Source organism: Elephas maximus, chromosome 3 (assembly GCF_024166365.1).
Source record: "Elephas maximus indicus isolate mEleMax1 chromosome 3, mEleMax1 primary haplotype, whole genome shotgun sequence".
Lineage (NCBI taxonomy): Eukaryota > Metazoa > Chordata > Mammalia > Proboscidea > Elephantidae > Elephas > Elephas maximus.
In genome coordinates this window covers 45,067,162-45,093,701 of record NC_064821.1, presented here as the reverse complement: position 1 = coordinate 45,093,701, position 26,540 = coordinate 45,067,162, and the positions used below count along the sequence as shown (strand labels likewise).

General features: G+C 44.7%; 1 protein-coding gene across 9 annotated transcripts in view; it reads left to right on the top strand.

Moving 5' to 3' along the window:
* Positions 1-26,540, top strand: part of NPHP4 (nephrocystin 4) — a 139,355-nt gene that overhangs the window by 72,590 nt on the left and 40,225 nt on the right. For all 9 annotated transcript variants that reach the window (XR_007516516.1, XM_049877726.1, XM_049877727.1 and 6 more), the window contains 5 exons: positions 13,401-13,462; positions 15,598-15,705; positions 17,528-17,676; positions 17,841-18,032; positions 18,950-19,119. Coding sequence is in view for 8 of the 9 variants with exons in the window: in XM_049877726.1 (XP_049733683.1) it covers positions 13,401-13,462; positions 15,598-15,705; positions 17,528-17,676; positions 17,841-18,032; positions 18,950-19,119 (681 nt within the window). In the remaining variant the exon portion in view is untranslated. The remainder of the gene's footprint in view (positions 1-13,400; positions 13,463-15,597; positions 15,706-17,527; positions 17,677-17,840; positions 18,033-18,949; positions 19,120-26,540) is intronic.

Here is a 26,540-nt window from a genome sequence, read left to right as displayed (position 1 = left end):
GTTTGAAGGACTTATATTTAAGTTAATTATAAACTATGATGAGAGGGTGGGATTATTTGATTTTTTGGGCCTGGATGAATTGTGGATGTTGTCTGTGGCCCTTTGGCTTTACTTTCCCAGTTGCTTTGACTGTTTTCATGCAGACATTTGAAGATTTTAAAACTTGTCTGGTGCTGCCTGCATTTATGTCCGGAATTGTCCTTTAACTAGTTGCATGCTTGGGGTTCACTGAGCTTCTTGAATCTCTGGGTTTATAGTTTTCATCACATGTGAAAGATTGTTGGCCATTATTTCTTCAAATATTTTTCCTCTGTTGCTTTCTCCCCTTTGCTTTGGGGGTCCCAATTATACATATGTTAAGCTGCTAGAAGTTGTTGCTCCACAGCTCACTGATACTCTGTTCACTGTTTTTTTGGTAGTGTTTTTTTCTCTCTGTTTCATTTTTGATACTTTATATTGCTATGGCTTCAAGTTCAGTAATCATTTTTTTCTGCAATGTCTAATATGCTGTTAATCTCATCCAGTATATTTTTCATCTCAGATATTATAATTTTCATCTCTAAAAGTTTGGGTATTTTAAAAAATATCTTCTGTTTCTACTTAACATATTCCATCTTTCCTCTAGCTTTTTGAACATATGAAATGCAGTAATATTTATTTTAATATTCTTGTCTACTAATTCTAACATCTTTGTCAGTTCTGGATTAGTTTTGGTCAATTGATTTTTCTCCTTATTTGGGTTGTATTTTTCTGCTCCTTTGCTTGCCTCGTAATTTTTGAGTGGATGCCAGACATTGTGAATTTTGTCTTATTGGGTCCTGGATATTTTTGTAATTGGTAAGTATTCTTGAGTCTTGGGAACAGTTTGGTGCTTTTTGTCTCACTTTTAAGATTTGTTAGATGGGGCCAGATCAGCAGTTGCTCACTAAGGTGACAGGACCCTTCAGAGTACTATCCTCAGTGCCCTCTGAATTATGAGGTTTCCCAGTCTGGCTGATGGGAACAGGGGCACTCTGTTTTTAAAAATTTTTATTGTGCTTTAGGTGAAAGTTTACAAATCAAGTTGGACTCTCATACAAAAATTTATAAACACCTTGCTATATACTCCTAATTGCTCTCCGCCTAATGAGACAGCACACTCCTTCCCTCCTCTCTTTCTTTTAGTGTCCATTCGGCTAGCCTCTGACCCTCCGTACCCTTTCATCTCCCCTTCAGACAGGAGATGCCAACATAGTCTCATGTGTCTACTTGATCCAAGAAGCTCATTCTTCACCAGGATCATTGTCTATCCCACAGTCTAGTCTAATCCCTGTCTGAAGAGTTAGCTTTAGGCTAACAGAAGGTCTGGGGACCATGACCTCTGGGGTCCTTCGAGTCTCAGTCAGGCCATTAAAGTCTGGTCTTTTTATGAGAATTTGGGGTTTGCATCCCACTGCTCTTCTGCTCCCTCAGGGGTTCTTTGTTATGTTCCCTGTCAGGGCAGTCATCGGTTGTAGCTGGGCACCATCTAGTTCTTCTGGTTTCAGGCTGATGTAGTCTCTGGTTTATGTAGCCCTTTCTGTCTCTTGGGCTCATAATTACTCTGTGTCTTTGGTGTTCTTCATTCTCCTTTGCTCTAGGTGGGTTGAGACCAGTTGATGCATCTTAGATGGCTGCTTGCTAGCGTTTAAGACCCCAGACGCCACTCTCCAAAGTGGGATGCAGAATGTTTTCTTAATAGATTTTATTATGGCAATTGACTTAGATGTCCCCTGAAACCATGGTCCCCAAACTCCGCCCCTGCTACGCCAGCCTTTGAAGCATTCAGTTTATTCAGGAAACTTCTTTTGCTTTTGGTTTAGTCCAGTTGTGCTGACCTCTTTTGTATTCTGTGTTGTCTTTCCCTTCACCTAAAATAGTTCTTATCGACTATCTAATTAGTGAAAACCCCCTTTCCCCCCTCCCTTCCTCCCCTCTCTTGTAAACAGGGGCACTATTTTTGGCCCTTTGTGAATACTGGGTACTGCTCCCTTTAACCCATTCAAATGTTTTTTCCCCCTGGCCTTAGGTAGTTTTCTGATCATTGTTGTTGCTGTTAGGTGCCATTGAGTCGATTCTGACTCGTAGCAACCCTGTGTACAGCAGAACAGAATACTGTCTGGTCCTGCACTGTCTTCGCAATCATTATTATGTTTGAGCCCATTGTTGCAGCGAGTGTGTCCGTCCATCTCATTGAGAGTCTTCCTCTTTTTCGCTGACCTACTTTACCAAGCGTGATGTCCTTCCCCAAAGACTGGTCCCTGCTAACATAACATGTCTAAAGTACATGAGACTAAGTCTTGTCATCCTTGCTTCTAATGAGCATTCTGGCAGTACTTCTTCCAAGACAGATTTGTTTGTTCTTCTGGAGTCCATGGTATATTCGGTATTCAAAGGCATCAATTCATCTCCAGTGTTCCTTATTCATTGACCAGCTTTCACATGCATATGGGGCGGTTGAAAACACCATAACTTGGATCAGGCGTGCCTTAGTCCTTAAAATGACACCTTTGCTTTTTAACACTTTAAAGAGATCTTTTGCAGCAGATTTGCCCAGTGCAATGGGTCGTTCGATTTCTTGAATGCTGCTTTCATGGGCGTTGATTTTGAATCCAAGTAAAATGAAATCTTTTACAACTTCAATATTTTCTCCGTTTACCATGATGTTGCTTATTGGTCCAGTTGAGAGGTCATTACTGATCATTGCTTTCTGGTCATTACTCTGCTGAATTCTAGAGTGGGCTCCTCCGCAAATGTCCAGACTTCTCTCTCTGTGCAGCTCATTCTGTCTAGTACTCTGTCCTGAAAACTCTAGCTTCCTTGGACTCTCTGGACTCTCAGCTTGGTCTTTTCAAATTAGGAAGCCCACTGTGTACTGTCTGGGCTCTCCCTCCCTGTGTTGTGACCTGCAGACTCACTCAGTGTGGTCAGCGGGGGTAATCCGGGGTCTCATCTTTTTTTTCCTGTCTTCCAGGATCACTGTCCTTTGTTGCCTGAAGTCCAGTATCTTGAAAACTGTGGTTTTATATATTTTGTCTATTTTTAAAATTTGTTTCAAATAGGAGGGTAAATCCGATCACTGTTAGTTTATTTTGGCAAGTAGTGGAAGTCTTCAATTACTTTTAATAGGCTTATAGGCTTTTGTGGAAACCCTGGTGGTGTAGTGGTTAAGAGCTATAGCTGCTAACCAAAAGGTCAGCAGTTCGAATCCACCAGATGCTCCTTGGAAACCCTATGGAGCAGCTCTGCTTTGTCCTACACGTTCGCTATGAGCTGGAATTGGTTTGATGGCAATGGGGTTTGGTTTCTTTTGTTTAATAGGCTTTTGAGGAGCCCTGGTGGCACAGTGATTAAGAGCTTGGCTGCTAACCAAAGTTAGAATCCACCAGCTGCTCCTTGGAAACTTCGTGGGGCAGTTCTGTTTTGTCCTATAGGGTCACTATGAGTTGGAAGCAACTCGATGGCAGTGGGTTTGGTTTTGAAATCATCCACTACCAGGAATGATAGCCCAGTGGTTTTGAAACTTTTCCTAGCTGCTGCTTTGTGCTGTTGTGATGCATTAACCAGGCCATGATTTTGAAGTTGTCAGCTCAAGCTCTGTTCTCTGCCTGGAATGTTCTCTGATTGGAATGGTCTCCCCTGTGTACTACGTTTATTTTCTTTTAATATATATTTTAATTAAAGAACTATATAATCAAGAATAGCTAAGGCAGCTTTGAATCAGAAGGTAGGATTCATTTTTCTCAATATGCAGACTTTCAATGAAGTTATAGTAACTAGAACAGAGTGGCATTGTTACAGAAATAGATAAGGAAAAAATATAATACGACATTTGTTATATATGACAAATTATAGGTAAGAAGTATATTAATTTCTTGTTGCTGCTGTAACAAATTACCAAAGACTTAGTGGCGTAAAACAGCTCAAGTCTATTATATCACACTTCTGGAGGTCAGAAGTCCACAGTAGGTCTCACTGAGCTAAAATAAAGTGTTCCTTCTGGAGGTTCTAGGGGAAAATTCGTTTCCTTGCATTTTCCAGCTTCCAGAGGCTGTCTCATTACTTGGCTCCTTCCTCCATCTTTAAAGCCAGCAGGATAGCATCTTCAGATCTCTCTCTGATTCTGACCCTTCTGCTTCTCTCTTTCCCTTATAAGGACCCTTGTGATTGCATTGGGCTCACCCAGATAATCCCAGGTAATCTCTCCTTCTCAAGATCAGCTGATTAGCAGCCGTAATTCCATCTGTAACCTTAATTTTGTTGGCAGCGTAACAACATCTTTACAGTTCTGGGGATTAGGATGTGGACATCTTTGTGGGATTGTTCTTCTGCCTACCACAAAGAATAAGGGTGGACCAAGTAATAAACAATGCTGAGAGTCAGTCTTTTGGAGAGGCATAAGCCCCTAGTGACTCCTTTTACAAGTAAAATAAACCTGTTAGAGCTGAACCCCCGCCCCCAGAAAAAAATAACGCTGAGTTGATTGACTATCACATGGAAAAAGCAAAGCAAGACTAAACAAAACAAAAACTAACAAAAAACCCCAACAGATCCAACTTCACATATATGGAAAAATAAATTCCAGATGAGATAAAGACCCAAGTATGAAAAACAAAACTTTAGAAATTTTAGAATTAGAAAGATTATAAAAGAGCTACTCCAAATCAGTAGTAGCTAAACAACAGAAAAAAAAAAAAGGGCAAAGGATATGAAGAGCGAATTCACAAAGGAACCAGAATAATCAATAAACATAGGAAAAAGTGCTCAGTTTCACGAGTAATCAGAGAAATCCAGAATAAAATCATTTCTTCCCCATTATATTGGAAAAATATATCTGTCTGATAGCACGAATGTTAAAATGAAGACATGGAGAAACAGGAACTCTTGCCACCGCTAGGAGGGGAACAATATATGTGGCTACTTGGAAGAGCAGTTTTATAATACTTAGTTAATACTCCACAATCCAGAAACGCCTGTTGTAGAGAACATCTAGTTTATATTCATGACAACACTATTCTTAAGTTAAAATGTGGAAACAACTTGTCTATTCCTCAGTTGGAGAATGGATAAACAAACTGACTTATTTGGACAGTGGGGTGCTATATGTTGTTGTTGTTGTTACACGTGTTGGGTGCAAGCAACTGCCCATGATGCTGTCCAGGAGAGTAGGTTCTCTGACTCCAGAAAGTTCAGTGTTGGCTATGTTCCCGCCCTTTCATATTAGAGGCCTTCACCTCCATTCTGGGAGAACTTAAGACAGTGTTGACTTCAGACAGGGTTTTTTCAGACATACCTCCTTTCCTCCCTCCCTGCCTTATCCATTCAGCAAATACGGTGAAACCTGTGATAGCTGGAACTCAACGGAACTGCCTTGTTTTTCTGGGTCTTGCAAGTTTTCCGCCTTTGGCAGAGAACAGTCTTAACCACTTTTTGATCACTTGTTTTAGTGGAAGAGATCTGAGTTTTCCATCTCTGACGGGTTTCTGCCTTACACAGGTTCTGGCTTTTGAAGGCTGTACTCTACTTATTAAGAGCATGCTGTGCCAGGTACTATCTTAAGCTCCTGGCTCATGGAGCTTATATTTTAAAAAGAAGGAGACAATCAACAAACTACCAAATGCATTAAAAAAAAAAGAATAAGTAGAATAGAGAACTAGAGAATGACTCATGGAGGACTTTACGATTATGCCCGTCTTGATTTGATTATCTTGTGTTCAGGATTTCTGCTTTTTTATCCATAATTGAGGTTCATCTATGCAGGGGGCATTAAACTTTTTCTGTAAAGGCCAAGTTGTAAGCACCATATGCTTTGTGAGTCAGATGGCCTCTGTCACACTACTCAACTCGGTTGCTATAGCATGAAAGCCATAGATAATACATAAAGGAATAAGCATGGCTGTGTTTCAGTAAAACTTTGTTTATAGAAACAAGCTGCTGGCTGAAATTTGGCCTGTGGGCTATAGTTTGCAGACCACTGATCTATTAAAAAAAAAAACGAAACAAGCCAAACCCATTGCCGTCAATTCCAACTCATAGCAACCCAATAGGACAGAGTAGAACTGCCCCATAGAGTTTCCAAGGAGCACCTGGTGGATTTGAACTGCCAACCTTTTGGTTAGAAGCTGTAGTTCTTAACCACTATGCAACCAAGGTTCCCTGAATTAATCTGTAGCTTTCCTTTTTTGTTATGTGTTTATCAGGTGTTGGTATTGGGGGTATGCTAGTTTTAGAAAATGAATTAATAGGTTTTCCATATTTTTCTATGCTTTAAAATAGTTGAAACAAAAGGTATTACCTGTTTCTTGAAAGTCTGATGACACTTACCTATAAAACCATCAGGAACCTGATGCCTTTTTGAAATGATTTTTGGCAAACTATTAAATTTCTTTTTATGATTATTGGTCTATTTAAGTTTCCTACCTCATCTTGTGTCAACTTTTGGAATATACATTCTCTAGAAAAATGGTTCATTTCATTTAGTTTTCAAAGGTATCGGGATACAGTTGTGCCTAATTAAAGCATTCAAATTTGTATTTATTATGAGATTCCTTTTTCCATTCCTAATATTTTCTTGGGTCTCCCCTTTTCTTGCCCAGTCTCATCAAAGATTTGTACATTTCATTAGTCTCTTTAAAGAACCAGTTTTTGGTTTTACTTATTGGTTCTCTTGTATTATGTTTTTAAGTCTCTAATTAGTTTTAGATTTAGTTGAGACAATTTACGTTTGTCTTTATTAATTCCATGCTCTTCTAGTTTTTTTTTTTTTAGCTAAATGTTTATTTTCCACTTACCTTGTTTAATAATAAAAACTTTTAAGGTTATGCAATTTTCTTTTAAGTACAGCTTTGATTGCATTTCATAGGTTTTGACCTGTACTGTTCTTACTTCCTAAGTTGTTTATTTCCTTTTAAACTAAAAATTAGAAGTCTTTTTAAACATTCCCACTTTAAAAGATATTTATATGTATATATTAAAAATTTCTTGCCCTTTCATACGGGAAAATTCTACTCATCTTTTAAAACCCAACTCAGATGACATGTCGCCAGCAGAGCTTTCTCTTCAGCATCCTTACAGCCATTTAGATGCTGTTGTTTATTTTAGTATTTGTTGTCTGTGTTTCTTCCCACTACTCTTGGAATGTATCAGTCAGGTTTGCCGTGGTAACAAATTATTCCCAGATCTCAGTGGCTTTAAACAAGAAGGTTTATCTCTCACTCTTGCTTTGTGACCATTGTGGGTTGATGGAGGCTCTGCTCATCGTCTTCATTCAGGGACCTCAGCTAATGGAGCAGCCACCATCTTGAATGTTGCTGGCCACTGCTCCAGAAAGAAAGGGAGGCCCCTAGAGGATCTTGTACCACCAGTTGTAAATGCAGTGGCTTGGAATTGACACACATCACTTCTCCCAGTTCATAGACTAGAACTAGCCACGTGGCCTCACCCCATCATAGGGGACTGAGAATGTTGTCCTAATTTTGGCTTGGCAGGTGAAGAGATGCAAATATTTGGTACAGATACTTGATTTGTTCAACATTAAAGACTATTGTAGGACCATCTCACAAGCAGGGACTGTTTTTTATCTTTACATTGCTGGGTGGTGTCCTGGCTCATGACAAAGCATTTTGTACATGTTTGTAGAGTAATGAATTAATCAGGATGCTGATATACAAGGAGTAGAACCCCAACTCAAAATAGCTAGAACTAAAAAGGAAATGCATTGGCTCATGTGACAGAAAGGCCAGAGGTAGAGCTGATGTTAGGCCTGGCTGGGTCCTAGCAGGTGAATGATGTCATTAAGACTTGTTGTGTCTGTCTGTCTCTCTCCAGCACCCCCATCCCCTTACCTTTCAGCTCTAGTTTCTTCAGTGTTGGCTTACCTTCTGGGTGGGGTTTTTCTGCGTGTTGACTCCAGGAGCTCCAGGGTTACCCTTGGGCTTAGGAATCCCAATAGAATGAATTTCTTTTACCCAGTTGTTAACAATAAAATTCCTGAGAGGGAGTCCCAACGATCTGCCCTTACCCCAACTCTGAGGGGCTTAGGGGGCAGGGCAGTCAGTCCTGGGCCACACAGCCAGCCTTGGAGTGGGGGTTGGGCTGATCCCACCCAGACCATATGGTTAAGGGTTGGGAGGGTGATTCCCCAAAGAAAAACCCTTGATCCTGCTCTCATAAGAGAGTATATGTTCAGAGTTAACAAAACCAGCAGGTGTTGGTCACCCCAGGGATCGAGGGGCCTGATCTTCTGATTCCAAGTCCCTGTTCTTCCCTGACACTCTGCTACTTCTGCTTCATGGTTGCATTCCAGCTCTGACCAGCGTTTCTTGCATTTTGAGCAGTAGATGATAGATGATAGTAGGAGCTCCTGCCACGTAGGAGGAATACAAAGGCAAGTGAGAAATGGGCCTGTTGTCAGGAAGCCCACCATCTAGATGGGGCTGGGCACAGAGAAGACTCAACAGTGTGAGGCCAGACACACTTGGGGTCCTAGGAGCCCTGTGGGCAGCGAGTGCCGTTGAGGTTCGGAGTGGAGGGGACTCTCCCAGGGAGGTGGCTCACTTTGGGGTTCTAAGACTGACCCAGTCGCCCACTGAGAGAAACATCTTTTGGGATGACGGCCGACATCCCATTAGCTTCTTATATACACTGAGAGCAGTTTGACTGCATAAGACTTAGAGCTGTTGGGTACACACACTTTTAGTTCTTTACCAAGAGATTTATCGTTTCATCCCTGCCAGAGAGGAGTGTACACTTTGGTGACTGGAGGGTCAGGAATTGAGCTATTGTGCAAATGTGCTCTAGCAGCGTAATGTATTTCTCAATTCCTATCCGGGGACCAGCAGACCTGTGTGGATGGAGCCTGATTTCATTTGGTGTATTTAATTCGGATTTATCGCTGCACTCACGTCACATTAGTATGATCGCTGTCAGCCCAGGTTCCAAGCGCTTGAAGACATTGCCTCCCAAGACCCAACATGAGAGACTTTAAACTATCCACTGGTGTTTAACTTATGATGGAAACTTCTTGTGCTTCACTATTTTACCAACTTATATGGGTCCTCTGGAAATCTTAATGATATGCGGCTGTCACTTTAAGTGAGGTCTTTTGGTTTTCAGTTATGAATAATCCTTTTTATTTTTTCTATAAAATTACAAGGCACCCAAGGCCCATTCATCACCCGCCATGAGCAAGTGCACATGGGTCCACTAGAGGGCACTCAGTCTTTACTCTTTGTGACTTGGAATTTCCCAGACCCATATTTCGCTTTTGAATGCTCTGGTGTGTTTTGGTTTGTTTGCTTAATACATTTAAAAACAGCCGTGTAGCAGGGGTCATTGAAAATATGCCACCACGGTGTTTCCCAGAATATATTGAGTTCTGTTCTTGACATTGTTGTGACCTGCTGTGCTGTCGTCATCTGTAGCATCCTGTCTGACAGGCAGCTCCCTTTCTGTGAGTTGGTGTAACTCAGTAAATTGTGTGGCAGCAGGGCAGGGTTTTAAGAGGGCCTGGGTGGCACAAGTGGTTTGTACCTCACTACTAACCTAAAGGTTGGTGGTTTGAACCCACCCAGCAGTGCTGAGGAAGACAGGCCTGGTGATCTGCTTCTGTACATTTTACAGCCAAGAAAACTCCATACAGCAGTTCTACTCTGTAACACATGGGGTTGCCCTGAGTCACAGTCGACTGGATGTTAACGAACTAACAATAACAACAGGGAAAAGCTTAAAGCTATCAAGCAGCTTTTTGATCAGCCTTTGTGGAAGCTGGTATGCAGATTGTAGAGCAGTTTAAGGTGCATCTTGCTGGAGAACGTTCGTGAGCAAGTGGTTCAGAGCAAAGGCCTCTGCGAAGGAGATCATACTTCTGATACTGACCCTGGGTACATCCCTGGACTGCCTACTCTTTGTGGTCCTGGTCACCCCAGGTTGGGCCCCCAGCCCCCATCTGTCATTGAGTTCTACTTTGATCTCTTAGATTCTCTCATTTACCCCATTCCTGTGATCAAAGTCCTGGGGAGAATGACCTTTTACCAAACCATTTTACCCCCAAATAATTAGGAATACAGCCTTGCCATCAGGGTTGCCTTGTGACTTCCTAGTGTCTGGAGTATCACTCAGAACTGATTCATCCATTATTTCCAAGGTCTGAGGATGGGAAGCTGTGTTTTACAATCTTCCTTTAGATCGCAATGTTGGGGTCTTTTACAACGAGGGCCCCTTCCTTTCCCCTTCCTTGCAGAACCAGCTGTTTACTTCTCTAACGTCTACAGACTCCACCTTTGCTCTGGTCCAGGCTTGGGCATCCCCCTGCCTTCAGCCTCAGCTGCAGCGAGTTGCTAAGCAACTGCCTCCTGGGCAGCCCTGTATCACTTCTCCTTCAGGACTTTTCCTCTCCCATCGAAGAGCTGACCCTTTGGTTAAACACAGGCGGTTTTGTTCCTCTTTGCAGTCAGTGCAGCAGACTGAGCTTTCTCCTCTGTTAATAACCCTCGTCATGTTCCCGCTTGCCGGTTATCCTCTCCTCAGTCAACCACCGAAACACACAGTGATGTTCAGTTGCAGGTGTTTGAGCAAAAGCATTCTCAGGGAACTGTGTGTTTTGTGATCCGGGGCTACAGCGCTGCCTCCTACACAAGCCCACTCCTGCCCAGGAAGGTGGCTGTGCTGGGGGGCCCCCTCCCATGTTCCCTGATGTGTCGCCAGGCATGTGGCCTCTCTGCCCAGTCTTTTATTTATGTTTTAAATTTTTCTATCTTTGGCCCAAGTGCAGTGCAAGCATATGGTAAGAAAATATTTGTTGGATAAGCTGGTTAATAAACAGAGGAAAGTAAAGGTGGTAACGATACTGTTCTTCTGTTCTCCTTGTTTTGCATTTCCACTTGTTTGTCAGGGATAGTGTGCACACAGAAAGTACACAACTTGAAGTGATGAGTGGCTGCTCTATGGGACCCCAGGTCAGGAGGTCTACACTCAATATCAGCAGCCTGAGCCCCTCGCGCCTCTGTACTTTTGAACTTGGCTGGCAGGTGCCACCAGGCCCATGAGACTAACAGCTGGTATGGTACCCGGGGATGATGCTGGGCTCCTTGTGGTGTGAGTGGTGGGGGACAGCTTCGTGCGCCCAGGCTCTGATTCCTGTGGGTGGCCTCTGTGGGTGGCTGATGGAGAAGCAATGCTTGGAGCCCCCTCCTTTGGGAGTACCAAGTGCCCGAGGGTTTGAGGGACCTGGGCTGGCTGCCAGTCGCCCGCTCTGCTTGTAGCTGTGGTTTTGGCATTGTCAACCTTCTAATGAACTATTTCCCTCTTTTCCCTTCTCTCCCTGACATATGCAGTTGTAGGCCACTTAGGTTGATGGGCCTCCCTGGGGTGGAGGAGGAGCTTCGTGTGTGTCCCAGGCTCTCGCACCTACTCAGACCATGCTCGAGCGGTGTTTTGTCCACAGTGTAGTTTTTGCCATTTACTCACCAAAAGTGCTGTCTGCACAAACACTGATTTGAGAAGGATTCCCTCTTCCCTGGAGTTGGGAACACGCTTCATATTTGCACGGTTGTGCAGAGGCCTCTTCCCTCCGAGCAGAATGTACCGAGGAGGATGGCTGTGGATGGCTGGCTTTAGGGCAGAGCGGGGAGCCCCGGCTGCTCTCTGAGGCCTGCGTTGTAGCCTAGCACACAAGCTAAACTGACAGCGAAGTGGAGAGGACAGTTGAGGTTTTGTTGGCAGCTGTTCCAGTGAGTGGAGATTGCTTGGGGAGTAATAGAGTGTCAGGGAAAATTAATCTCTGGACAAGTGGAGAAGGCTGCTGCAGCTGGGGATCTTAGTTTTTCTTTGTCTCCAACAATCAGCACGGACCCTTTCTGGATCCCCGTTAGCTTTGGTGTCGGCGGAAACACTGCTTTGGTCCCTCCCTGTGCAGCTCTGTGCACTTGAGGTTGTGCTGGCAACTCGTCTCCTCAGAACCCGATCCCCAGAGTTGTCTACGGCCCCACACCTGCCCAGAGCTGCCCTGGCAGAGCAGTTGTCTCTGACAGCTGTGGTGGCTCCCTGGGGAGGATGCTCAGCCTTTGGCCAGGTGGGCTCTTAGCAGAGGAGTGCACCATTTGGGAGAAGCACCTGGAGTGACCAGCTGCTTGCAGCTTCTTTCTCAGCACTGTGCTGACTGGGGTCATGAGTGCAGCCCAGAGTGCTATCAGACTCTGGCAGTGACATGAAGGCATGCCTTAATATGATCATTAAATTAAAAAAAAAATTATTTTTAATTCTGTAAGTAACATGAGATTGCATACTTGCTAACAGTATAAAAGGCGAAGTTATAGTGGCCTTATTATTCCATACTCATTGCCGTTGAGTCAATTCCGATTCATAGCGACCCTATAGGACAGAGTAGGCTGTGAATCTTTATGGAAGCAGACTACCACATCTTTCTCCCACAGAGCAGCTAGTGGGTTCGAACTGCTGGCCTTTTGGTTAGCAGCTGAGTGCTTAACCACTGTGCCACCAACAGACAGGCCTTAGAGGGAAAGGCTGTGCTTTGTGGGCAGGCGTGGGGCTGTGGGTGACAGAAGAGTCCAGGCCTGGGGTGAGCCTGGCTGGGGCACCGGCTGTAAGTTTCTTACTTTGCACAGTGGCATTGGCCCGAGGCACAGAGGCCTGGATCCACCAACTTGGAGCAGCTCTGTCAGGCAGGGAATGTGGAGATGATAAGAAGGTGGGAAAGCCATGGGTGAGCGTGTTAGAGAACCTCCAGTGTCCTATGAATCTCATTCTCATTAAACCCATACTTACAGCAACCTATGCTCACGGGGATGATGAAGTGATGCCATGGAGAAGGACGTGTGCCTCACAGTGCAGACATCCTTGGTCTCAGATGTAGCGCAAGTCCTGTTCATCAAATGCAGAGGCCTAGAAAAGCTGCTGTTTATCTGAATTTATGCTGGTGGTGGTTCAGTGGTAGAATTCTCACCTTCATGCGAGAGACCCAGGTTCTCTTCCCGGCCAGTGCACCTCATGCACAGCCATCACCCGTCTGCCAGTGGAGGCTTGAGTTTGCTGTAATGCTGGACAGGATTCAGCGGAGCGTCCAGGCTAAGATGGACAAGGAAGAAAGGCCTGGTGATCTACTTCCAAAAATCAGCTAGTGAAAGCCTTATGAATCACAGCAATTCAATCCCATTGTGCATGGGGCCGCCATGAGTCAGGAGCCAGCTTGATGGCAGCTACCACCTAACCAAGGGTCCTATAGCCACTGCTCAGCCTGTGAATGCGCGGGTGTTTTGCTCTGAGTGTCAGTTACAGATGACGTGGAGAAGCTGACAAAGACTCGGCTGGGTAGGGGCTGGGCCTGGCCGGACCCCTGACCCCCCCATCCCTGTGCTTCCCCACAGGCCCATCAGTGCCACCACCCTTGAGACTTGCTGCCACCCAGGATTCACCCGTGGGACCAGGGGTAAGTCCGGGCCACCAGGCTGTGTCACATGCATAAAGAGAAGAAGCTCATTTCAGAATCCGGAAACAATGATTTAAAAGTTCTGAGTGTGAGGAAAATCGTTTTGCATCTTTAAAAACAGCTATCTCCTGTGGGCTTTTATGGGGCTGTAGTGGGCTCCTGCCCAGGCAGAGGGGGCCATCGTGGGGGGCGTCTCCGTCCTTACCTGCCCTGGCATCTCCCCAGTGTCTCCCAATGTGCCGACTGTAGTGCCAGGCTGTCGGAGGAGGGTCTCCCCACTGACTGCTAATGACCCCCCACTTCCCATCTGAGGATGTTTCCGTACTTTAAAAAATGATGTGTTCTCCCTGGCTCTTATGTCCTGTGGCTGGGACTCAGTTAGGACTGAACGGCCTGTTTTTTTTTCCTTTTTAAGAGATGCTGAGATGTGGCGTTGACCCTCTCCTTTCCCAGTCACTGCCGGGGGTGGGGGACACTCAAGGACCAGGGCCCAGAGCAGCCTGGGAGCCACTGGCCTTCTTGGGGCACCAGTTGGGCCCCACAGGCCGAGCAGTGGGTCCTAGTGGGGACGGTCTGCAGCTAAACGAGATGTGAATGCTGTTGACTGTGTATCAGACAGCACATGTTCTGGGTGCTAGAATCTTCTGTGGGGAACATGGGCTCCTTCTTGCTTGCCTGTTGGCCGGTGCAGCAGGGGTGAGTCCCCGCTTGGCCGCCTTCTAGGTCCTCGAGCCACCTGTAGTGCTCGATGGTGATCCCAGGCTGGCCTCTACCATGTGGTTGAACACGCTCAGAGGCTACTTTCTGGGAAAGTTGAATAACCCTGTATCAAATGCCGTCCCCAGGAAGCGGCTTTAATGTGTACCGTGCAGCTTGGTTGTGGGATCAGAAATGAGGATTGTGCCTGCCTCCAGGCGCTCCTGCTGGCCTGTCCAGTATTCTTCTGTAGTGGTTTCCACGTTTTCCCAAAGTGTTCAGGGACCACAGTGTGGCACTGTCCACTTCCAAAGGCAGGGCAGGCTCCTGCCACCTCAGGGAGCCTGAGGAGAGCATAACAGGAAAAGATCTGTGTCCCCACAGGGTGGCCAGCAGGGCCCCCATGGCCTCCTACTCTGCTCATTGTCCTTCCTCACGCCCACCCCTCCTTGGGCCAGCTGTCACTGTTGACAGTGAGCATCCAGAGTGGCTGTGTACATTGGAGACAGAGTCCAAGTTTAGTGACACTTGCCTTCAGTGGAGTGTGGGTCCCCCTGCCTCCACGTCAGCCTTTTATAGCAGCATTCACTTCCTGAATACTCACAGCATCTGTGGGAGGCTTACCATGCGCTCGGTATGTGCCAGCCCTTCCCAGGAATTAGCTCACTTAATTCACCCAGTAATCCTGTGATTTAGATACTCATATTATCCCCATTTTACAGGTAACGAAAGCAAACCAAACCGTTGCCATCGAGTCAATTCTGACTCATATCGACCCTATAGGACAGAGTAGAACTGCCCCATAGGGTTCCCAAGGAGTGGCTGGTGGATTCGAACTGCTGACCTTTTGGTTAGCACAGAACTCTTCACCACTGTGCCACCAGGGCCCCAAGACTGAGGCTGAAAATGCTTAGGTGATTTGCTCAAGGTCACACAATATTTAAGTGGCAGAGAGGAAATTCCATCTTTAGCTGTGTGTGACCAGAGCCTGTGTCAGCTGCCCCTGTGCTCATTGTTGCCTTATCGCCGAGGCTCTGTGCACAGGAACATGGGTGTTGGAGTTGGAAGGGGTTGTGGAGGTATTCCAGTCCCAGAGAGGTTCAAAGACAGCCCACACCTGCAGCCCTCGAGTGGAGGGAACCTGGGTTTTCTGACCCTTTCTCTTTTTCTACTACCTTTTCCTTGTTAATCATATTTTTATTCGAATATTACAATTTGGGAAAAATTACAGAATCTTGACTTCCTGTAATTAAAATGAAGAAATTTAAAACCATTTCTAAGTTCCAGAGCAGTCACCGGTCAGGAGACTTGGTGGGAGTCCCCCTCTCTCAGTGTCTGCTTTCGGAGTCCTCTGTTCCAAGGGTCCCCGTGTGTGGGAGGGGTTCTGTGAAGGGACAGGAAGGCATCCAGCTTCTCACCCGAGCTCTCTCCCATTCCAGTTGTCCATTTCCCAGCTGGCAGCGTCCCCACAGTCCCCGGCCCAGCACCGGTCACCCAGGCCCTCTCCACTGCAGTCCGATGGCTCACCGCCCATCCCAGCCCAGTCGGTAGGTGTTACCTATGCCTCCCACCTCTGACTTCCATTAGGAGAATGGCTCCATGCCCCTAACTTGTGCTGAATCTTTTGTTTTGTGAGCTCTGCTTGTCCTCAGTTAGGTGATAGAGATGTTACCGGGCTTGCTGTGGTGGGGGCATCACTGGGGTCACTGTGATGGGGGCATCACAGTGCCCACTGTGGTGGGGGTGTCACTGGGTTCGCTGCGGTGGGGGCATCACAGGGCTTACTGTGGTGAGGATGTCACTGGGGTCACTGTGGTGGGGTGTCACTGGGGTTGCTGTGGTGAGGCTGTCACTGGCCTTGCTGTGGTGGGGGTGTCACTGGGCTGGCTGTGGTGAGGACATCACCAGGGTCACTGTGGTGGGGGCATCACTGGACTTGCTGTGGTGAAGGGTGTCACTGGGCTCTCTGTGACATGGGTTACGGGGACTTGATGGGTGGATGCTGAGCTGTCAGCTTCAGACCATGCTTAATCACTGTGGTGGCTTTAAGGCGGGAGACCAAAGGGGAATTTGGCCCTCGAAGCTGTTCCTGCTATGGGCTTGATTTGGGTCTTTGCTCTCCTTGATAAGACAAAGTTAAACTGCCCTTAGAATCGCCGTGCACGAAAGGAAAAGAAGAGTGCGCTGGAGATATAAATAGACGGACACAGGCACGCTGTCCTTGCTGGCACAGCAGCACAAGGAGAGTTAGTGAAACCCACCCTCCTGGGTTCAGATGGACTGAACGGCTACAACAGGCCTGTGCTTCCACTGACCTTGGGGATTCACGTGGAGTTTTGTCTCAAAAACCTGCAAACTGCAGTCTTTCATTGGAGGCATGTTGAAAAATAGCTCCATTTAACCACTCATTTGGAAACCCTGATAATGTTATGACATGCCTTATTCTAGAACATTCTAGGGCTCATGTATTTATGAAGAGCTTGCATATCTTTCTGTTATTGGCACCTGAGACCTGTGTTGGGGGCCCCTCTGGCCATGTGGTGTTAACTTTTGAATTACAACAGAAAGCTTGGGACTCAAGCTTAAAAGAGAAAACTCAAGACACCTGGCTCCCAAACAAGCTCTTCATCAAGACATAATTCTTCTGCTTTGGAGGGGTGTGGACAGTGGAACACAAGTGAGTGACTAGAATACTCAGGTGATGCGGGGACAAGAGAACCTGCTTTGCATACCAGCAGGTATGCACCACCGCTCACCTCTGAGTATTGAAGAAGATGTCATCTTTCTGTTCTGTGTTTCTTGACCATCTTGGGTATCAGATATCTGCCATGGAACTGACCTGTTCATAAAATCAGTGAGTCCGTCCTCATTGTGTTTAGATTCACAGATAGGCTGGCCAGATGAAGTACAGGATGATGCCCAGTTAAACTCGAATTTGATGAACAACAAATAGTATTTTAGTATATGTGTATCCCAGTTAAGGAGCCCTGGTGATGCAGTGGTTAAAGCGCTTGGCCCCTAACCAAAGCGTCGGTGGTTGGAACTCACCACCTGCTCTGAGGGAGGAAGATGTGGCAGTCCGCTCCTATGAAGAATACAGCCTCGGAAATCCTATGGGGAAGTCCTGCCCTGTCCTACAGGGTTGCTGTGAGTTGGAATTGACTTGATGGCACCTAACAACAACAACAGATACTGCATGGGATATACTTATATTATTCATTGTTTACCTGAAATTGAAATTTAACTGGGCCTCTTATATTTTTATTTGCAAACTCTGGCAGCCCGACAAGTCTCTTTAAATCGGAACACTGTTGTTACAGGTTGGGATCCTCGTTGGCCTCACCTGGGGGCCCTCATTTTGTTTGGCAGGAGCTCCCCTATGAGGGCAGGATCTCTCACCTGGAGGCTGACCTGAGCCAGGCATCTGTGGTCCTGGACACGTGCGTTGCTGAGCAGTTGCAGGAGCTGCCTTTCATGCCCTTGCATGCCCCGATCATCGCTGGGGCCCAGGCCAGGAGGTGAGGCTTTGGCTTTGATATGGTTTGGACCAGGCAAGTGCTTATGTGTCAGCCCTGACTTACGCTCTGAGCAACAGGCTTTCCAAAAAGAGGTCTGTTCCAGGACCTGCCATATTTGCCGGCCCTTCTCTGAGTGGCTGGCTGAGGACTGCTTTCTGTTCCAGCTCCGGAAGCGCGCTCTCCCGGGCCTCGATGGTGCTCCTGCAGTCCTCTGGCTTTCCAGAGATTCTGGATGCCAATAAGCAACCAGCTGAGGCCGTGAATCCCACAGATCCTGTGAAGTTCAGCCCTCAGAAGGAAGAAGCAGACTGTCTGCAAAGCAATGAAATAGTGCTACAGTTTCTTGCCTTCAGCAGGTAAATTCTTGAGTATTCCTTCTGTGCCCCTCTCTGTCTGGCTCGCACATTTCTTGGTGTGTTGAACAGAAACTTTTATGTGGCTCTGACCTGTTGGAGCTCTCTGTGTGTGGGTCTTATTAGATTAAGGATTGCCATCTGTCTGTGTTTTATTTTAGCTAGGACCCCCACCTCCCAAGCTGTGTGTCTTAGCCTGCTAGGGCTGCTATGACTGAAATACCATACGTGGGTGGCATTAATGAATAGACGTTTATTTGTTCACAGTTTCGGAGGCTAGAAGTCTGAATTCAGTGCACCAGCTCTAGAGGAAGGCTTTCTGTCTTTTGGCTGTGGGGGAAGGTCCTTGTCTCTTTTCAACTTCTGTTCCTCTGTTTCTTGGGGTCTTCATGTGGTGTGACATCTGTCTTTACCCCATTCGTGCTTGCGTGTCTCCGTCTATGCTGCTCTTTATATCTCAAAAGTGATTGATTAGGTTTAAGACACACCTCCACACTGATACGGCCTCATTAACATAACAAAACTCTATTCTCAAATGAGATTCTGTCCACAGGCATAGGGATGAGTATTCCAGCACTTATTTTGGGGGGACACAACTCAATCCCTAAGAGCATGTTTTGCTCAACTTTCTGTGGCCCTTAGTTAGAATGTGGCCAGTATGCTGACCAGTCCCAGGCATTAGGGTAGCTCCAGGAGCAGCGCTGTCCAGCCAGGAGAGGCGTCGTGCCTGAAGTGCGCGTGAGTCTGGCTGCTCACTAAGAGCCCAGCAAAACTGTTCACGTTGGTGGCTGAGGAGTCATCCTACTTACTGTCGCCTGCTACCTGCAGGGCCCAGGCTGGGTCACCATGCCAGTGTGTGACGGCAGCCCTGGTTCCCTGCGATGGATAATTGATTAATTCAGAGCTGTTGTTGGACCCAGAGTATCTCAGGACCACAGGGGAACGGCGTGGCCAAAGACTGTGTACTTCACCTTCCAGCTCTACCGCTTCCCACCTGCCACCACACCCCGGCTGCAGCTGGTCAAGCTGGACCAGGCTGGGAAGACCCACATCCTCGTTCCAATTAACAAAGATGGCGCCTTTGATGCTGGTATGTATTGTGCATAGGGAGAATGTGAGCTATCCTGGCGCTATAGTATTTTTAAGATGAGTTATTTTTTTTTAATTTACTATGAAAAATTTCAAGCGTATACAGAATTTGAGAGAACACTATGATGAATCAGTGTACCAACTGCTCAGCCATCAACTCTATCCTGACCCAGTTTCCTCCTCGAACCAGGATTATTTTGAAGCAAATCCCAGACATGGTATCTTTTATCTATAAATGTAGCTGTATGTGTAGCTAAAAAACACTAAGGAGTCTTTTTTAAAAAAAGACTCGATAATATCATCTCATCTAAAACCTAATAATTTCTCGATATCATCAAATATCTAGCAAATGTTAAAATTTCCCCAGTAAACTTCATAAATTTTTTTCTATAGTTTGTTCAAATCTGGATCTCAATAAGGTCCATATGTTGTAATGGGATGGTATGAATCTTAAGTCTCTTTATTTTATTTTATTTACTTTTATTATTGAGGAGCCCTGATGGCGTAATGGTTCAGTGCTCAGCTGCTAACCAAGAGCTCGGCGGTTTGAACCCACCAGCAGGTCCTCGGGAGAAAAGACCTGACGATGTGCCCCTGTAAAGATAACAGCAGTTCTGCTCTGTCATATAGGGTCTCTGTGAGTCGGAATTGACTCAGCAGCACACAACAACAAAATTATTTTGCAACCATCAGGACCATTATTTCCAAAACATTTTCATCACCCCAAAGAGAAACTCTGTAGCCATTAAGCAATAACTCCCCCTCCTCCCCCCACCCCCCAGCCCCTGGTAACCTCTAATCTACCTTCTGTCTCCACAAATTTGTCTGTGCTAGATATTTCATGTAAATGGGACTATAGGCTTTGTGTCCTTTTGTGTCTGGCTTAGAATCTGTGTCTTTAAAGCTGTAGTTGCCCCCCCGCCTCTGTGTTTTCCTCTCAGTTTGTTTATTGAAGATGCCTTGTCATTTGTCCTGTAGAGTTCCCACAGTCTGGACTTTGCTTTTGTGTCTGGTGGTGACGTTTAAGCGTTCCTTTTGCCCCAGTTTTTCCTGTAAGTTGGGAGTTAAATCCAATGCTTGATCAGATATATGTTTGATTTTTAGTTTTTTTTTTTTGGCATGCATTCGTCACAGCTGGGGCTGGTGGTATAGCCCCACCAGGTCTGGATGCTTCTTCCTTTGCCAGGTCACCAGCCACCATGACCCCTACCAACAGATGGATTATTTCATTCGAGGTTGCAGTGTCACATTCTTCTCCCATTGTGCCTTCTTCCTCTGTGAGCTGCAATGATTCCCTGAAGAGAAACTTCCCCTCTTCAACTATCTGGGTATCTGGAAGTGCAGTTCGTGTATCAAAGGCAGGATAGGGCTTGATTTTTTCCCTTTATTTACCAGTTTCTAAAATGATGAGGTGTTTCCCTAAACCAAAAACCAAACCCATTGCCATCAAGTTGATTCCAACTCATAGTGACCCTAGCAGCCTCCAAAGGTGGGACCAATGACTTATTTCTTCCATTATAAACTAATGGATTTAAACTATGATGCCCAGAAACACACGAAGTGATGTTTTTACTTTTATTGATTATCGATTGTCCCACCTTTGTCCAGGCACAAGGGGCAGAGCTGAATTGGAACCACTGGTGCCTCTTGAGATAGAAGGTAAGAGGTGAAAAAAATATGTATGCTAAGGAAATACTGACCAAAAGAAAGTAGTTTAACAATATTGACATCAGACAAAAGAGATTTTAAGGCAAATATATTTCTAGGGTTAAAGAAGGTGATAATTAGCCAGGAAAATGAACAGTTCTGAACCTGTGAACCTCTAATGATGTACCCTCAAAATATAAAGGAAAAATTGACAGACTTAGAAGGAGAAACTGACAAAACCACATTCATAGGAGATTTTAACACACCTCTCTCAGCAAATTGATAATTCCAGCAGAGAAAAATTAATGAGGATATTGATCTTATAAAACCTGTATCCCCAATCTAGAGAATATGCGCTATTTTCAAGCACACCTTGAAACTTACAAAAATGGATCATATATTAGGCAACAAGTATTACCATTTACCTAGAGAATCCATATGAAATCTAATTTTATCACATTCTCTGACCATAATGCCACAAGATCAGAAATTGGCCGTCACCTCTGTCTTAGTCTCCTAGTGCTGCTATAACAGTGGGTGGCTTTAAAGAATAGAAGTTTTCTCACAGTTCAGGAGGCTAAAAGTCCAAATCAGAGTCGTAGCCCTGCGGATTCCTTCCTTGTCAGTAGCCCTGGGTGCTTTTTGGTTTCCTGGCTCGTAGACATTCCTCACACGGTGACTGTTCAAGAGCAACTTTCAGAGTCTCTTCTGACATCCGTTTTGGTCTTTTCTTTCTTTAATGATGTCTTGCTTTCTTCATGTACGATGTCCTTAATGTCATTGCTACAACTTGTCTGATCTTCAGTCATTAGTGTTCAACATGTCAAATTGATTCTTGAGATGGTCTCTAAATTCAGGTGAAATATACTCAGGGTCATACTTTGGCTCTCATGGACTTGTTCTAATTTTCTTCAACTTCAACTTGAACTTGCATATGAGCACTTGATGGTCTGTTCCACAGTTGGCCCCTGGCCTTGTTCAGACTGATGATATTGAGCCTTTCCATTGTCTCTGTCCACAGATGTAGTCAATTTGTTTTCCATGTATTCCATTTGGTGAGGTCCACGTGTATAGTCGCCGTTTGTGTTGATGAAAAAACTTATTTGCAATGAAGAAGTCATTGGTCTTGGAAAATTCTGTCATGCCATCTAGGTATCATTTCCATCACTAAGGCCATATTCCAACTACCAATCCTTTTTCTTTGTTTCCAGCTTTTGCATTACAATTGCCATTAATTATCAGTGCATCTTGATTGAATGATCAATTACAGACTGCAGAATTTGGTAAAAAGCTTCGATTTCTTCATCTTTGGCCTTAGTAGTTGGTGCATAAATTAGAATAATAGTTGTATTAACTGATCTTCCTTATAGGCATATGGATATTATCCAATAACTGACAGCATTGTACTTCAGGACAGATCTCGAAATGTTCTTTTCGATGATGAACATGATGCCATTCATCTTCAATTTGTCGTTCCTGGCATAGTAGACCATATAATTGTCTGATTCAAAATGGCCAGCACCAGTCTGTTTCAGCTCACTAACGTCTAGGATATCGATGTTTATGTGTTCCATTTAATTTTTGACAACTTGCAATATTCCTAGATTCATACTTCGTACATTCCATGTTCTGATCATTAATGGATGTTTGCAGCTGTTCTCATTTTGAGTCATGCCACATCAGCAAATGAATGTCTCAAAAACTTGACTCCCTCCATGACATTAAGGTTGGCTCTCCTTTGAGGAGGCAGCTCTTCCCTAGTCATATTTTGAGTGCCTTCCAACCTGAGGGTCTCATCTTTCGGCACTATATCAGACAGTGTTCTGCTGCTATTCATAAGGTTTCCAATAGCCAATTTTTTCAGAAGTAGGCTGCCAGGTCCTTCTCTTGGTCTGTCTTAGTCTAGAAGCTCTGCTGAAACCTGTCCACCAAGGGAGACCCTGCTAGTATTAGAAATGCCAGTGGCAAAACTTTCAGTTTTACAGCAACACGCAAGCCATCATAGTACAACTGACAGACACGTGGTGGACTCAAGTAGTTAGGGGAAGAAAATCCAGAACTAAACTGATAAAAGTAGAAGGGGAAAAAAAAAAAAAAACAAGCATAAACTTATAGAGAAAAAAGCAATAGAAGGGATCGACCAAACTGTTGGGTCTGAAGGGTCAGCTGGTAGTGTCCTTTTTCTGTGTCAAGATCAGAGATCCCAAACCAAACCAAAGTCAATTCTGAGTCATAGCAACCCTATAGGACAGAGTAGGGTTTCTAAGTCTGTAAATCCTTACAGATGCAGACTGCCACATCTTTCTCTCTCAGAGTGACTGGCGGGTTTGAACCACTGACCTTTTGGTTAACAGGCAAGGGCTTAATCACTGCGCTGCCAGGACTCCTTAGGTCAGACATAGTGGAGATCAAATGCCATTTTTATTTATGATAAAGCTGCTGTGGGAACATGGTTAGTGCAAGAGCCATCTCTGAACTGCAGGACTTCGAGGCAGGCAGAGGTAGGGCTGGACAGTGGCAGGCCTCGTTCCCTGAAGCAGCCTATTGCCTCTGCATGCCTGGAAGCACAGCTTGTTGTGGTTGTTGTTGCTCCTGAGTCTGCTCTGACTCCTGGTGGCCTAATGTACAACAGAACGAAACGTTTCCTGATCCTGCACCATCTTCACGATCGTTGCTATGTTTGAGTCCATTGTTCGGCTGCAGTGTCAACCATCTTAGACTGTGGAATACTTTCCTCTTGCTGGAAAATCTGAAAAGAAGAGAGAGGAGGAGGGGTGAGCAGCTCATGCCCTGTTCCTTCTCTGAAACTCACCGGTCAGATAAGCTGCCCTTGCCCTGGGGAGGAGGGCACTGGAGGTCCCTGCACTTGGAGGCATGAAGCCAGGCGAAAGGATGTTCTCTTGCAATATGTCCTGGGTTTTGTTCCCTTGACTCCTGGGGCTTAACCATTAAGTCACCATTAGGACAGTTGCTCAACCTTCTGAGACTGCGTCTCCCAAACAAGCCACCTTTCTTTATTAATGCTCATGGGAGTGGACAGTTTAGCTTATGCCTCAAAAGGCACTAAAAGGGTTAAGAATAATGCATTAATTATATCGATTGCAAGGCTCCTGTGTACCCACTGCTGGAAACCTATGGGTGGAAGCACTCAGCTACAAACCGAAAGGTTGGCAGTTTGAACCCACCCAGAGGGTGCCTCAGAAGAAAGGCCTGGTGATCTGCTTCTGAAAAATCAGCCACTGAAAACCTTATGGAGCACAGTTCTACTCTGACAAACATGGGGTCACCATGAGTTGGAGTCAGCTCAACAGCAGCTGGTTTTATTCTATCTCCTGTTCCAAATTCTGTCCAGCCTTGTTATCCAGTGTAGCTCATCAGAGGTTCTGCCGTAAGGTTAAAGAATAGTGTCAAGGTAATTCAGTAAAAAAGACCAACCACTTAAAGGTGCTCTTGATTTGAATAGAAACCTGTTTCCAGTATGAATTTCCCAGAGAGAAATTAAAGTCCCAATATTAACTTCCTTGCAAGTTGAAGTCCAAAGACATTAAATTCCAGAACCAAAAATTCTTATCATTATGAGTTAAAATTCAAAGTCCAAAATTCTCAAGTTAAAGTCCAAAAAAATAAGTTCTTTTTGATTTCTTATACAGTTGAGTCTCAGGCAGTGGTGCCCTCTGCCTGGGCAGATGCCAGCATCCTTCAGTGGCCAAAGCTCGGGGGCCCTCTCTCTGGACAGGTGTGGTTCCTTAGAACCTCACAAGTTGCTTTGGTTCAGCACTGAGTCTCTCATGAGCTGCACTTAAAAAATAAATACCTTTTGTTGTTGACGCAAAATTTGTATACAGTAAAGTCCACACGTCAGGTGAACAGCTCCTTGAATTTTTTTTTTTTAATTAATAAACTTTATTTTTTAGAGAAGAAACTGTGGTGGCATAATGGTTGAGCACTCAGCTTCTAACCAGAACATTGGTAATGTGGCAATCTGCTCTGGTAAAGATGACAGCCTAGAAAACCCTATGGGGCACTTCTCCTCTATCATATGGGGTTGCTATGAGTCTGAAGCGACTTGATGGCACCTAACAAGAACATAACATTTTTTAGAGCAGTTTCGGGTTTACAGAAAAATTGAGCAGATAGTACAGAGAGTTTCTCCTGTTATTAACATCTTGAATTTGTGTGGTACGTGTTTTTCCACCAGTGACCAGTATTGATACATTATAATTAACTAAGGAGTCCCTGGGTGGCACAAACAGTTAAGCGCTTGACTTCTAGCCAAAAAGTTGGTGGTTGGAAACCTACCCAGAGGTGCCTTGGAAGACAGACCTGGATATATGCTTCTAGAAGGTCACAGCCTTAAAAATCCTGTGGAGCAATCTACTCTGCACACACGGGGTCACCATGATTCAGAATCGACGCAGTGGCAACCACCACAACCAACAATATGATTAACTGAAGTCTATTATAGTTTACATCAGGGTTCACTCTTTGTGTTGAGCAGTCCTGTGGGTTTTGACAAATCCATAATGTCATGTAGAATAGTTTTACCACCCTAAAAATTCCCCACAAACTCCTCACAACCAGTGATGTGTTTTCTGTTCCTATAGTTATGCCTTTTCCAGAATGTCGTATAGTTGGAGTCATACAATATGCAGACTTTCCAGACTGACTGCTTTCACTTAGCAACATGCATTTAAGGCTCCTCCATGTTTTTTCGTAGCTTGATGGCTCATTTCTTTTTATCGCTGGATAGTACTGCATTGTATGGATTGACCACAGTTTATCCAGTCACTCGCTGAAGGACATTTTGGTTGCTTGCAGTTTTTGGCAATTATGAATAAAGCTGCTATAAACATTTGTGTGCAGGTTTTTGGGTAAATACTTAGGAGCACCATTGCTAGATCATATGGTAAGCCTATATTTTAACTTTGTAACAAACTGCCAGACTGTCTTCTAAAATGTACCATCCTGTGTTACTCTGCCTTCCCACCAGCAATGAATGAGAGTTCCTGTTGCTCCACATTCTTGATAGCATTTGATGTTGTCAGTGTTTTGGGTTTTAGCAATTCTGATAGGTGTGTAGTGTTGTTTTAATTTGCATTTCTGTAGTGACATCTGATGTTGAGCATCTTTTCTTATGCATCTTTGTTATCTGTATATCTCCCTCGGTGAGTTTCTGTTCAGATCTTTAGCCCATTTTTTGTTTTATTGTCGAGTTTTAAGAGTTTTGTGTATTTGTTTTGCAAGTATTTTCTCCCAACCTGTGGCTTGTGTTTTCATTCTCTTAATAGTGTCTTTTGCAGAGCAGAAGTTTTTAATTTTAATGAAGCCCAGCTTATCAATTTTTGATTTCATGGATCGTGCTTTTGGTGGTGTATCTAAAAACTCATCGCCAAACCTGAGGCCACTTAAGTTTTCTCCTATGTTAGCTTCTAGAAGTTTTATAGTTTTGCATTTTACATTTAGGTCTGTGATCCGTTTTAAGTTAATTTTTGTAAAAGATGTGATTTTTACAAAGTGAGCACATCTATGTAGTTACCACTCAACTGAGATCGGGGCGTAGAACATTACACAGAGACCTTCCTCATGTCCCCCCCAATCACCATCCTCCCTCAAGGATAACCATTCTTCTAACTTCTATTACCGTATATCAGTTTGCCTATTTTTTTGAATTTATCTGCTTTTTTGAATCCAACTTCTTTTTGGTAAGTATTATACCTCTGACATTCATTCATGTTGTCGTATATAGCAGCAGTTTGTCCTTTTTCTTGGCTGTAT